General features: G+C 41.5%; 1 protein-coding gene across 2 annotated transcripts in view; it reads left to right on the forward strand.

Annotated features, from left to right (window-relative positions):
• ldlrad3 (low density lipoprotein receptor class A domain containing 3) overlaps window positions 1–13,018 on the forward strand; it is a 116,496-nt gene extending 103,478 nt beyond the window's left edge. For both annotated transcript variants that reach the window (XM_024281883.2, XM_024281882.2), the window contains exons 5-6: window positions 11,172–11,568; window positions 11,649–13,018. In XM_024281883.2, the coding sequence (XP_024137651.1) occupies window positions 11,172–11,568; window positions 11,649–11,853 (602 nt within the window). In that variant the 3' untranslated portion in view covers window positions 11,854–13,018. The remainder of the gene's footprint in view (window positions 1–11,171; window positions 11,569–11,648) is intronic.
• The last annotated feature ends 634 nt before the right edge of the window (window positions 13,019–13,652 follow it).

Below are 13,652 nucleotides of genomic sequence, written 5' to 3' on the forward strand. Positions count from 1 at the left end.
ATCCTGTTTTGCATTAAAACGGATGACACATCTTACGGCATCAGTGCCTTCCATTTGTGCCCTTCATTTTAGTATTTGAACTGAAACCTAAAGTGAAACCTAATGTTCATAAAGGGGATGAAACCCCTGAAGTAATAAACTGCACAGTTGCAAGTGGTTCAGTTTATGTGCTATTAAATCAGGTGCACTCAAGACGGAACTGTTCAAGCCTCAACAATGAACCTGTTAAATACTGCAGCTAAAAAGCTCTTTTTAGTTCATGCATTTTGGCTTTTTCAGCTGTTTTGTGTGTTGACTTTAACTCATCTGAAGAATCTGCTAAGAGCTAAAATAACTGGAGAGTGACCAGAACCGTCTGTGCTTCATCACTTTCCTCGTCTGCCTCATTGTTCCACGGACAAAAGAACTGACAGCTCTTCCTTCAGTGTCTTGAAATAGATCGTTAGATAACCATGTTTTTGTTGTTTTTGTTTTTCAATGATCGTTCAAGAAAAAAAAATCAGTTGTCACAATGATGTTAAAAGGAGGGTTTTTAATGGTTCCAACAAAAGCAGAAGAAAACACAGATCTGCTGGCATAGGGGCGTGAGCTCCTGACACTCAACACGGCGTACCGAGACGTTGATCTCTCCTTTTGTCTTGAATAAGATGTAGTTTAGAACACGTCTGGGTTTGGATCCTCTGTTCATTTTCCCTCCGTCTGCGACCGCTGCATGTCCCTGTAATTCTGGCGCACAGGGGTAATAAGACCGGTGCAGGTGGTAAATACTGGAATGCTAAAAAAAGAGTGGTAAATCATTGCAGAGAGCGAATGCATTAGTCGAGGGTGGAGGAGAAAAGCAGCAGATGAAGCAGAGAAAAAGTAGAAGAATGGCGTTCTTTTGCAGTGCTGATAAGCACTCTGGTGACAGTTTAATCGAGGCTGAGTGCGGTTGTTGTATATCATAAAGGCAAGCTACATGTCATCTCACTGACAGTAATTAACGCGCATAAAGAGAGTAAAGTGAAATAATGGATAGAACGAGAGGGAAAAAATGAGCTTCCGAGCGCACAAAGCTGAAGGAAGGAAGAGGCAGATGATGAAATAAAAACAAGAGAGGGAAACAAAAGAGAATGAAGGACAGGACAGGGGAGGGGATGAGGTGGAGAGATGTGAGGAGAAGGCACTCTGTAATTAAAGTGGCCTGTTTGAAAGGCTGGACCTCACTTCTCCCCCCGCAAGCCTCCACATATGGAAGGTTTATGAGTTTCTTAATACAGTATACATTTAGGGTGTCAGAGGTGCCACAGAGAGAACTGCAGCGTCAGGTTAATAACGTGGAGTCCAGAAAGAGTCAAAGAGGAAGAATGTGAAGGTTTCAGCCTCATCATTTGGACACTGTTTATCTTACAGCTATTTGCAGCCGTTTACCACATTACCTTCTGCTGAAAATGTTCACGGCACACATCTCTGCCCAACTGCTGCTGATCAGACTGGAGCTTCAGACGTACCTTGTGGGTTTTATGTGCTGCTAGTTGGAAATAGCTAATCTACTCCAATTTGCATCCTGACTGATGGTGAGCCAGGCAGCAGAGCTCCATAAATTTGCAGCGGTATTTAGAATGCCGCACACACACTTATATGAAACTAAATGAGAAATCTCGTCATGTCAGGGCTTCTTACAGTGTTTTAACAGCTGGGCTGTTTGTCAATGACAAGGATGCCCTTTAGTTCTTCATATCTGGTGTTCGGATCAGATGTTTGTGCTCAAATTCGATCTTCCGTCTCCCCTGGAGGAAGCACTAAAAGCTACACGGTCATACAGAACTAAAATGTTAACAAAGCTTTTTGAGGCCAAGTTTAATGTCAGGAAATACTGTCACGGACTGGACTGTAGGAGGTTAAGGTGGATGTCCAGTTTAAACTCCAATCATATTTTGATCTATTGCACGTGTCAAAGTCAAGACCCACCAGATCATTTTATTTTGTTGTTATTAATGGCCCAATGTTATGTTGCTCTTATTTCTAACTTGTATAATTTTGACAAAATGTATTTTTATGGAGAGTAAAATATTGAAAATTATTAAAGTTGATTTATTCTGGAATAACAATCCTGCCTGTTTTTATACATAGTTATATCAAAAGTTGCATTTTTTAAGTTTTAAAAATGTTGTTTTTAGAGTGTTCAATAAATGTTTAACTTGTTCGGCCGGCAACCTAGGGTGTGTTTTGGATTTTGGCCCCCTGAGCGATTGAGTTTGACACCCCTGATCTTTTGTAAACACTTTCCCTGTTGTCTTTTAATTAGAATTATGCTTTTTTTTAACCAAAATCATTAAAACTTGTGACTTTTTCTTAGACATATTTTCTACAGTGGCAGCATTTGATTAGAAATTTGCCTCTGAATTATGCACGGGATTGTAGGCGTGGAGTGAGCCTGCCCTCATTGCTCCCATGCTCATGTTTGACCCCTGCCTGCCTGAGTCAGAGCTCTGTCTCACTTAGTGCCAAGTATTGTTTGTGCCAATGCCTGCATTACTGAGCGTTTGACCTGATCTTCTGATAAATCTGACACTGCTTCGACTGACCCAGTTTGCCATCCGCCTGCCTCCTATCCCGATCTACACCTGTCCTGTTTGTCTGATCTCTGATCCTCCCATGCTCATGTTTGACCCCTGCCTGCCTGACCCTGATTTAGCTTTATGGACTCTTAGCTGTGTTTTGACACCTGTCATCCTGTCTGAGCTCATACACCTGCTTCACGTGGAACCAGCTGTACGCCCCCTTGTGGACCCCATACATAACATTAGCAATGCAACAAAAATGGCGAGCAACGTTGAAGTTATGCAGCCGTACAGTTTTAAGCCAAATACCAGCTCAGACGAGGAAAACAAAGACGTGCATGGATCTATTTGTCTGTAAGTGGATACATCAGAATAGAGTGGAACGGGGAGCTTGAGGCTTGCCGACTGAGGATTTTACACAACTACAAGCATTTTCAAACTTCATTTTTTCGTCTGATCCTTTTTTATATTAATTTGAATAAAGAAATACTCAGATACTCAGTTTTAATCTTCATTTTCTTTATGATAAAAATGCCACAATGTGTTAAAAACACAAAAAACATGATTTTCATTGGAGTGGGTCTTTAACTTTTAAGAGTAAAGTAGATTTTTATCCCCTGTAAAGTATCTGATCAACTGCTCTAAGGTGTACTCCACCTTGACACCTGGGACAGAATCCAGCCTCCATGTTAATGCTACGTAAAATTAGATTTAAAATAAAAAATGATTGCTCCTGACAAAGACACTCCTTGGCAATTTCCTTCCTGCTGACACTCTTTTGTCACACATCACACTCGAAGCCTTTCTCCACCCGTTCCAACCATTTGCACACGCCTCTTCATTTCATGGATACAAATCCAGTCATCTAAAAAGCACAGAAGCTTCACAAACATCAAATGAAAATTTGCTCCTGAGGTGTTATGACTTCTTATTTTCACACGTGTGCTTTGCTGAAAATTACAAATCCACATCAGCTACACACAAGACTCACAAGTGTGAAATCACATCTTTACAAAAATTCAATTTGCAGTTTTCTAACAGAGGTTTAGTTGCTTTCAGTGACTGTGAAGTCTAAATGTTTCTGTGTAATACTGGACTGTGCTATGATGTTTCAGTTCAAAGCGTCAAACGGTTCTGCTCCAGTCCTGCCTCAGCTTTGATTCTCATATCCGATCTTTTAACTCTAGACTTTAATCCGTCTGTGTTTAATCGTAGTGGTTTTTGCTAATCGTTCCAGCGCTTCGTCTATCCCATATCAAGCCAAGTTGTTCAGGCTACCTTGTCTACTCATTCTCATTCTCAACTCGTCATATACGGACGTATGGTTCGGGCCGCCTCCACATCACTTTATGACGTTTTTAGCGTTCCCAACTCATTTTTTGACGTACTGGCTGTTCCCATTAAATCACGGGTCCCCAATCCTCGGGACGCGGTAACGGATGCGCAACTGGGTTAGGGTACCAATACTGAATTAAGATTAGGGTTGAGGTACCAGACCGGTACTGATACGGGGTTAGGGTACCAGTCCGCGTCCCGAGGTTGGGGACCCATGAATAGTGTATGCCTCGTTTCTCTTTCTGTTGCCTGGTACCAAGCAGCCCTAGGAGCTGGTACCGGAATGGTACTGTTATTAGGAAGGTTAGGGACTTGTGCCAGTACTGGTACTGGGTTAGGGTACCAATACTTGGATGGTTCAATATTGGTACTGGTACTGTTTTAGGATACTGGTCCGGATTAGGGTACTGGACTGGTACTGGGACGGTTCAGAATTAGGGTACCAGGACGTCCGGAACGGGACACGGACTAGACCGGTACCTCAACTTGAACAAGTAGTGGGTTAGAGTTAGGATACCGGTCTGTGTCCCATGGGTTGGAGACCCCTGATTAGCAAATGTCTTTTTTTTTTCCTGTGTGTGGCCCGGTATCAAGCGGCTCTTGGATTGGTACCAGACCGGTTCTGGTTCTGGGAAGGTTCTGGACCGGTACCAGTACAGGGTATTTTTCTAGTACAGGGTTAGGGTACCCGTCTGAATTAGGTACCGGTCCGGTACCCTAACCCAAACCATCCCAGTACCTGTACTAGACCAGTGACCTAATTCAGACAGGTAACCTAACCTGGGACGGTTCAAGGTAGAGTACCGGACCGGTACCAGTCCTGGGCGTTTTGGTACTAGACCGGTACTGGGTTAGGGTACTGGGACGTCCGGACCAGGGAGTCTGAAACAGGACACGGAGCGGACCGGTACCTTAACTTGGACCGGTACTTAGTTAGGGTTAGGGTACCAGTCCGCATCCCGAGGGTTGGTGTTTGTATATTTTTGGCCCGGAACCAAGTGGCTTTTGGACCGGTACTGATTTCCTGTCCGGAGGTTGGGGACCGTATTTAATTTAATGGGAACAGCCAGCACGTCAATAAAAGATGAGTTGGGGACAGCCAAAACATTAAAAAGTGCCGTGGAGGGGTCCAGAACCATACATCCATGAGTTGGGAGTGAGAACGCTTTGACCTTGAGACTACACATTTCTATCCTGATTTTTTACCTGTTCTATTAAAAAATGCCTTTTTTCCCCCCTGGCCAGTGCCCACCTCAACCTCCTGTTGCCACATCAAGCGCTTGACGACCACCTTTTCCCAGCTTTGAGATACACCTCACAGAAACACTACTTTCAGACTACAAGAGTCATGGCGCTAAATTACGTTTAACTATCTCCAGACCACAAGTCCTTATCCAAAAGTTATACATATTCTCCAGCATCCCAGCTGCTGTAACCAACTGTAGTGGATCATCACATCCGTCTGCTTGTTTCATCTGTTGAATGAAAAACTCTGAAGACTCTCTTCTGGTTGTCGTTCTGTTCTATCCATCTGGTTCACTACACAAACATCTCAAGCCAAGAACGGTGGAGACATTGACAAAAATAGAAATCTTTGTTCCACAGCAAAGCACTGACAAAAAGGCACTGAAAGGTAACAGAACGTAGAGAAAGAAAAAATGTCAACAAGCACTTAACCCCATAACAAAAAGTATTTTAATCAAAAGTACCTTGTTCCATCAAATATTTTTTTCTGCATCAGTGCAACGACTGACAGCAGAAACAGAATTCAGAGCTCAATCAAACAACCAGCAGGAGGCCACAGACACATTCACACACAGACCCCCTCAGCCTGCCCGTCTCAGTCTTTTCATCTCCTGTGTGATTAGCAACAGCCTTTCAGGACTCTATCTCAAATGTTCCAAAAACGTTCCCATTGTTTCTTTAAGGCCGTACGAGTTTCTTTTGTTTACATTTGTCTGTGGTCTCTCAGAAATGCACAGAAACTTGATTGGCAGCACAAGTAGACCAATAAGGAATCCCTTTTCTGTGGGCGCGCTCTTTAGGTAATTATGGAAATGATTCTCCTTTTGTTTTGTCCCTATTGATACTCTGGTCGGTAATTAATTGGTAACGTGAAAGAGTTGCCAATTTTAAATCACAAGGGAGGGTCGGAGGGGCTTGTTTTACTGGCTGGTGGCTGGTTGGGGCAGAGGCGGGTGGAGCATCTGAATTAGATTAGATTTAATGAAGGCATGGGGCCCTTCGACTGCACACTGAGAGCTGTACGCAACACTGGCTGTTGTTGGGGTAGGACAACTATGTGAGCACACAAGCATGCCCCCTCTCCTAAAGCTTGAAGAAAAGAGGAAACATGACAAACAGGAAACTGAAAAATAGTTAGAAGCAAAAACCTTAACGGAACAGGGATCATTCTCTAAGCTGTTGTCTCAGATTGAGGTAAAATTTTAAAGAGATTCATAAAACTCAATTCCCTCGAGTTATCATGTGTATAAAGTGAAGCTACAAGTGTAACAAAGGTTTTAAAATCAGGTGATTTGTTTGTTTATTTGATCTCTAAACTAAAAAGGTTGACTTACTCTCTTGTGCCACCAGGAGTACCTCAGTAATTTTTGATGTTTGAACAAGTATTTTCTCGAATGTTGTCATCTGGTTACCAGTCTAACTAAATACAAACTGGGAACTGTCAATAAAACATAGAGGAATGCAGGATGGAAAATGGAATGCATTTTTTTGTCCAGATAACTGTTCAGATTTGCTTGGTATTGGTAAGAATTGGTATATTGGTAAGAATTTGGTGGATTCCGTTGGGTTTCATTGGTACGTAACGAGTTTCAATTATTAAGTATCTGATCTTGAGGTTTTACCCTGTCAGGGCCAAACTATGTTTCTGTTGCTAATAAACAACTAAGTCCTGCAGTGGTATTTCTGATTAAAAAAGGCTCATAAAATATGAATGTGGAGTAATTAGGTATTTATTTAGCTGTTGGAAATGTGCAACGCCTATCCATAGAGGAATATAGTAACATTATTAGTTAGAACTGCTGGGACTAATTTCTTTTAAATGTCCTCACAGGACATCATTCCATAACTGAGTACATTTGACTCCAAAGAAAGGTTTGTTTGGTTAATGTAATCCCTTTGGTTCTATTGTGGGGCCTGTTGGTAACTGGTATATACTATATGGCACTATACTACCTCCTTAGAACTCACTTTACACAGGGTTCAATGTCTTGCCTAACGACACTTGGACACATGTGCCTGCACCTAGGTTCTGAACCTGAGATCCTCCTATCAGAGGTTGACTGCTCCACCTCTCCACCATAGCCAGTAGTTATTCTCTGAGAGCAAGAAGTGACAAAGTACGTTATGGCTTTAACCGTGCGGTGATTGGCAGCTAGTCTTGATTTGCAACCTGTCATTAATAGGCAGAACATGAGCCGTAGGACCATCAGGATTACTTCCAAATGCAATGTGTAACTTGACATCTGTCAAAGAGAAAAACTGTCACCTACTGTACCTGCATACCTGTAATGGCCTTGGCATTTATTCCAGAAAACTTTGTAGATGGCCAGGTGTTTATTAGAGACTTTTTGGAAAGTTTTATTCCATGACAGATAGAATGGCGTTGGCTAATGGGTTCATTTTGTGGTGAAATTCAGTCAAGAAATGTAAACACCAGATAAACATTTCAGGATTTATTGAAATGACGAAAACTTTGTATTATGTTCTGATTAGCACTGGCTATGAACGTTGCTTGTCTGTTTGAAGTATTCATCAATATCCTATCAAAAATCCTCTTTGCTTTCATGCAAATGATTTTCCTGGAGAAACCATTTTTGCTCAATAATCCGTGTACAAACCAGTTACTCTAATTTGTCACTCGGTTTCTTTGCACCCTTGCAACCCTCTGCTTGTCGCTCCTTTTTCTGCAGCTGTCTTCTCCATATTACCCATCTGCTTGCACCATTCTCTGATACATTTAGGATCCAACCCAAAAATGTTCTGCAGATTCCTCACCGGAATGTTCTTTGGCTTATGCCACCGTCCGAAATATAAACTCTAAATTAAATGAGGGTTTCTTGGCCATCACTACACTGGCCCACAACACAAATTCCATAAACTCCTGGTGTCTGCATGACCTGGGGAATTTAGGCGGATCTTAAAGGAGCCCGCCCACTATTGTAGACCTGTGTCTTACAGTAACGAACATCTGTTAGAGCTGGCAGCTATTTGAAACTGGATAAGAGATGGGCCACAATTGGAAGATATTTGGTACGTATTAACAGTGTGCAGCACAAGGGCATGTTTGAATCCACTAATGGATGCCAACACACTTTTTCCTCGTTGGAACGCTTTGGTACTGTTTGGTGTACACTCCTGGTCCTCTCAGAATCCATGAAAGTTGTGCTGTGTCCTACCTTTGTTGTCTGTAAAGAGATGGCGCGTTTAAGTCTAAAGTGGAATCCTCTAGCAGCCAGCACCCATAACATTTTTATCTTGCTCTTTCGTTACAGTGACACGCATAAATCTGCCTGAATATATTTCAGTTCCTATGCCCGCCTGTGTCCAAACTATAAGTCATCACGAAGGGTTTTCAAGGAGCTCTGCATGCTTGATTTAATTTTCTCGGGCTCTGTAGCTGTACTTTTAAAAAGTAAGCTTTGTAACCTCAGCGCCGGGCTAAATACCATTTCCCCCTGGAGCCTGGAAGTCTGTGTAAGCCTGGCGCACTTCCGAAATCCCCAAAAAGGTCTTGCTTGCTTTGTCTTTTCCTGGGATCTAATCCGTACAGATGGAAGCACTTTCAGACAATTGATTCATGCCCAAAGATTATCTGGTAATGGTCATTTCCTGGCAAGCTCTCTGGGCAATCACCTCAGCTATCTGCTTGATGGTCAATAGACGGGGAAGGGGGGTACCTTTGAGGATGTCGGTTTTAATGCACGCCATCCTTCAAGCAGCAAACACGGACAGTTAAAATCCAGAACAAAAAAGTGCTCTACTGAGTGTTTTAAGCTTTTTTTACGAGGCGCGTTCATGTTTGATGCTCACCGTCCCTTGAGGCTTTAGTGTAATTTGAACGGAAACGGCAACCATAAAACACTTTTATGTTGCTCATTCTTCATTAGCACATCCTTGCTGCAGCTCCGTAATAAACACAATTCCTTTCCTTCTCTCTCCTTCTCCGCCCAAATGCAACAGTGCTGTCAGCTGATAAGCTGAAACACCATTTACATGAGCCCAATCCCGAGTGCCTGATTGAAATTCTTGCTCTGTAACATCAGTCAGCGGAAATGTTTAAGTGCTATTCCCTCAACCTATCTGGAGTAATAAGCTGCAGCGCTCTCGTGCATTATAGACCTCCCTTCTCACAGTGGGATGTTCTGAGTTGTCCAAAGCCAACGTTCTCGCTGTGAATTGTAGTTAATTCTGGCTGTTAAGCCCACTGGACGAACGATGCATAAACTTTATCCCTTCAACACTGGAGATGTCGCCGGCGCACCTAAAAAACACACGCGCTTTGACACACCATGAATCTTTAACCATTCATGCGACCAGTATGAATCGGCTAATTCTGATGTGGAGAAAAGTAGTTTTTTGTATCAGATTTACAGCTTTTAAGTGTTGGATAACAGCGCAAAGCTGCTTTTCTCTGTACAATTTTGGTATAATTACGAAATCAGATGATTTACATGAATTGTGTGAAGTGTTTTTATCTGCTTCAGAAACTGCTGGAATAATGTTAATGTTCTTAACGCGTGAAGAGTTATGGTAGTCAAAAAAATAAAGCTCTGATGTCAAAGGGTAACCACATTTTTTTGGTTGTTGACCTTTAGAAAATGAGGTTTCAAAAGTGCTCTCTGTTGGTCCTTGAAATATTTTTGACAATTTAAAATAAACTTGCTTAATTCCTGAAATTATAGGCTGTGTGCTGCCCCTTGCAGGTTGAAATGAGGTATTACAGTTGAATTTTGTGATTGGTCAACTGGTGTAAGTCTCAGTAGTCTCTGTAGCTCCGATCTAGAAGCCCCGCCCATCTTTGACTCTGTAACGTCGGTCGTTATCGTGTTAGCTTTAGCATGGCTCATAGGTGTTTTGCCGTCAGTTGTCAAAAATCTACTGGCTTGAACGCATTTACATTGGACTTTGAAGTTAGACAAAGTTTTTGTCGCACACCTAACTAAAAGGATTCCCTTTTTTAATTTTTATGAATGAGTCATTTTCAAAACTAGTATTTTCTTTTGCTCAGCCTCACTCTCTCTGCATCCATTCATTACTAAAAAATGGGAATGAAAACTTTTCTTTTCCATGGAATCAAACTAATCCGACACTGATGGATGTATTTGACACAAAAATGTTGACTTGTCCTTTGCAAATGTCGAATTTGATGAAGAATCTGCACATAATTAAATACATGAGACTTCTAGACTTCTCCTTTTCCTGGACAATAAAGACGGATTTACTGTCTGCAGTGAGTCTCAGCTTCATTAACACAAAAAATAGAATGTTTATTAATCAGTCAGATCGTTTACATCCTGCAGAAACACTTCTGAGGGTCAACTTGTCCTTTTTGCATCTTGAAGCCTGTGTGCTTCTTCCACTTTTACACCCTTTAGAATTCACTGACTCACATTTCAAAATAAAGTTAAGATGACTGCTTTGATTTCTCCGTTCATCTCTAACCCTCCTCATCAAAACTGTTCTCCCTTCTCCATCCACTCCAGAGGTCTGCAACCTTTGCTAGTGAAAGAGCCATTTGGGCCGGTTTCTCACTGATCAAAAGCCGCAAAGCCTTTTTTTTTTTACTCTTTTAGGAAAATGTGATACTATTTTGTATCATTACATTGTTGTTTTAGAAAATAAACATGAATTATATTTATTTTTTGGCATGAATGAATACATAAATATTAAGAGAAACCAGCATTTTCTCAAAGTGTAAAGTTGTTTTTTTTGACTTTTGACAGAAGCTCATATGACTTCCTGTCAAAATAAAAGACTTCCTGTCCCAAACAGGAAAATCACAGTGAAGCTGATGTACTCCTATGAAAGGTTTTTACTAATTTAAGACAAAAATGACATTTTCTCTTGTTATACCTTAGATGTGATCCTCTGAATGACTACTAACCATTATTATGAAGCATAAGACTAAATTCTAACTTTTAAAAATGAGTATTATTTTATTTATCTTCAACCAGAGAGCCACAGTGGAGGAGTATTGAGTCTCAGGTTGCAGACCTCTGGTCTACACCATCCGTTCTTAAACGTTTCCCATCTTTTTCCTCCTCACAGAAGCTCCTGGTCAGGACTTTGTGACGCTGGACTATCGTCTGCGCTACTACCCCAACATCACCTACGCCGTCATCGGCAGCGCGGTCATCTTCGTGCTGGTGGTGGCCTTGCTGGCTCTGGTGCTTCATCACCAGAGAAAGCGGAGCGTCCTGCTGCCCAGAGGCGTGAGGGGGAGCTCGCACCATCACCATCAGCCACTCCTTCTGTCCCGTCTGGTCATCCTGGACCGAGGCCACATGCAGTCCAGAGGTTCGGATCCGCCTCCCGTCTCCCCCACCGCAGCGGGGCAGTTCGGCTCATCTGCTCAAGCGATGCAGCTGCTTTCCGGAGCCCGGTACTCCTCCACACCCTCCATAGACTCGCCTCCGTCTTACTCTGAGGCTGTCATGGATGTCAGGTGAGATGAGCGATCGTCTTCAGCTGTTTCAACCGATCAATGTTTTTACTCTTTGACCCGAGTGTTTCCTTTGTCCTCAGTCGACCTCCGTGGTTTGATCTCCCTCCCCCCCCTTACCTAGCAGACGGGGATCCTCCCCCCGAGGGCGAGCTTCCTCAGTACGACGCTCTGCAGGACTGTCCAAGCCCCCCGGCTGCTCATCCGTCTGCACCCTCCACACCCAGAACTGTGGCTTCAGGGACACGGCCCGATCTGAGCCCCAAAGACGAGTCGGAGCAGCTGTAGACCTTAAGACTAAAACACAGACAACGCAGGACCCGCCTGACGGGCCGAAGGTCGGTCCAAAGACCCGGTGGAGAAAAAACGGGGCGAAAGACTCACACTCTCCTTGAAGAGCTGCTGCCTCTTTGTGTTCTCCTCTCTTGTGTGTTGGCACCCCCTGCTGGTGTGATGGATGCACTACCTTTACGTCAATATTGCACCTTTCTTTGAGTTGAAAAAGAATAATTTAGTTTAAATGCACTCCCCCTCTGTCAGTGACCACGACTCCACAGGAAGACCGTCTGTAAGTGTTTATATTGTTTTGTTGCCTGAAAACATTCCCCTCTGTTCGCTTTTTTTGTTGTATCAGCATAATTTTACGTATTATGATTTTTTTTAAAGTTAAATCGTAAAACAGAATCTGAAAAAAAATCTAAGATTTTAGAATAAAATAAAACACAATACTGAAAGTTGATCCAAATAGTCAAAATGTCTCAAAGATTGAGAGAAATGTGTATTCTACGGTGCAGTATTTCTGTTTTTAATTTAGAATACAACAGTTTTAATCATTCCTTAAAGTAGCTGGTAAAGATCCATTTAAATTCAGATCTGACTGAAGACCAATCCTTCATACATGACAAACCCTTTTTTAAGTGCCTTTGAAGGTTTTCAACTAAAACAGCTGCAGTCCGACGTGAGATTAGCCACAATATTCTTATTTTACACTTTATGCTAATGTGTGAAGCTGCAGCTGTTCAGCATTCAGAAAACGAACCTTCATAGTGTTAGACTGAAGAAACCCATTTCTGAAGGATTCTCTATTTGTTTTCCTCACTTTGTTTTGTTTGACATTTGTATGTAGAGGATAGAAAACCAAAAGTATGTATTTAAAGTAGGAAGTTTTGCTGTAAGAACAAACTTTGGGTATTATTTCCAGCTTTTCTGTAAAAATTCAGGTATGTTAAAACAATCAAAACAGATAAAAATCCTCCAAAGGATCAGATGTGCCTTTATTCAAATGACCGTGAGCACATATTTGTGAGCGGAAACTGGAAAACCTCTCAGGACGAAACGTTAACCTTCACTCTGGTTTGGATTTCAGGAGCATTTTGTCAAAAACTTTGTGTTTGTGAAGAAGATCTTTGTAGTCTGTACATTTGAAGTAATATAAAGTTTTACTCAGACCTCATGTGGATTACTCTTTTTCTGAAATCATTTAATTTTATTTATTATTTATGAATATGCTTCAAATACTCATGAAACAGAAGACAAAATGTGACTAAAAAGGCTTATTGACTTCATTCATATTGCTGTGTATAGAATAAGACAAAATCCTGCTAAATTAATTCAAAGTATTAACAATTTTGCCAATTTTGGAGAAAAATTCTACGATAAAATACATTTTTTGTAATTCCAAAACAATACATTTGAATACTCATATGATACAAACCTCACTTGTGACAAAAAATAACAACTTTATTTTGAAAAACCCTCTAATATTTATGCATTTCTTAGCACAGTGTAGCTTACAGACCCTCTCCAATCATATTTGATCTATTTTAAAAGCGGTCTCAGTGGTCTTTTAATTATGTTTATGACATTTTTAGAGAAAATTTAAAATCCAAGTATGAATGAATAATGGATACATAATAAAAGGGCTTTGAGCATCTGGAAAAGTGCAGATAAATTCAGTCCATTATTTTCTGCAGAGCGACAGGAGTTCATTAGAAATTCACCTCTGTGTGGTGGGTGGAAATGTTGCAGCTTGACGTCCTCCCAGCCTATTTTTCACCTAAGAAATCTTTTTGAAAAGTCATTTTTTC

This window comes from Oryzias melastigma, linkage group LG6, assembly GCF_002922805.2.
Source record: "Oryzias melastigma strain HK-1 linkage group LG6, ASM292280v2, whole genome shotgun sequence".
Lineage (NCBI taxonomy): Eukaryota > Metazoa > Chordata > Actinopteri > Beloniformes > Adrianichthyidae > Oryzias > Oryzias melastigma.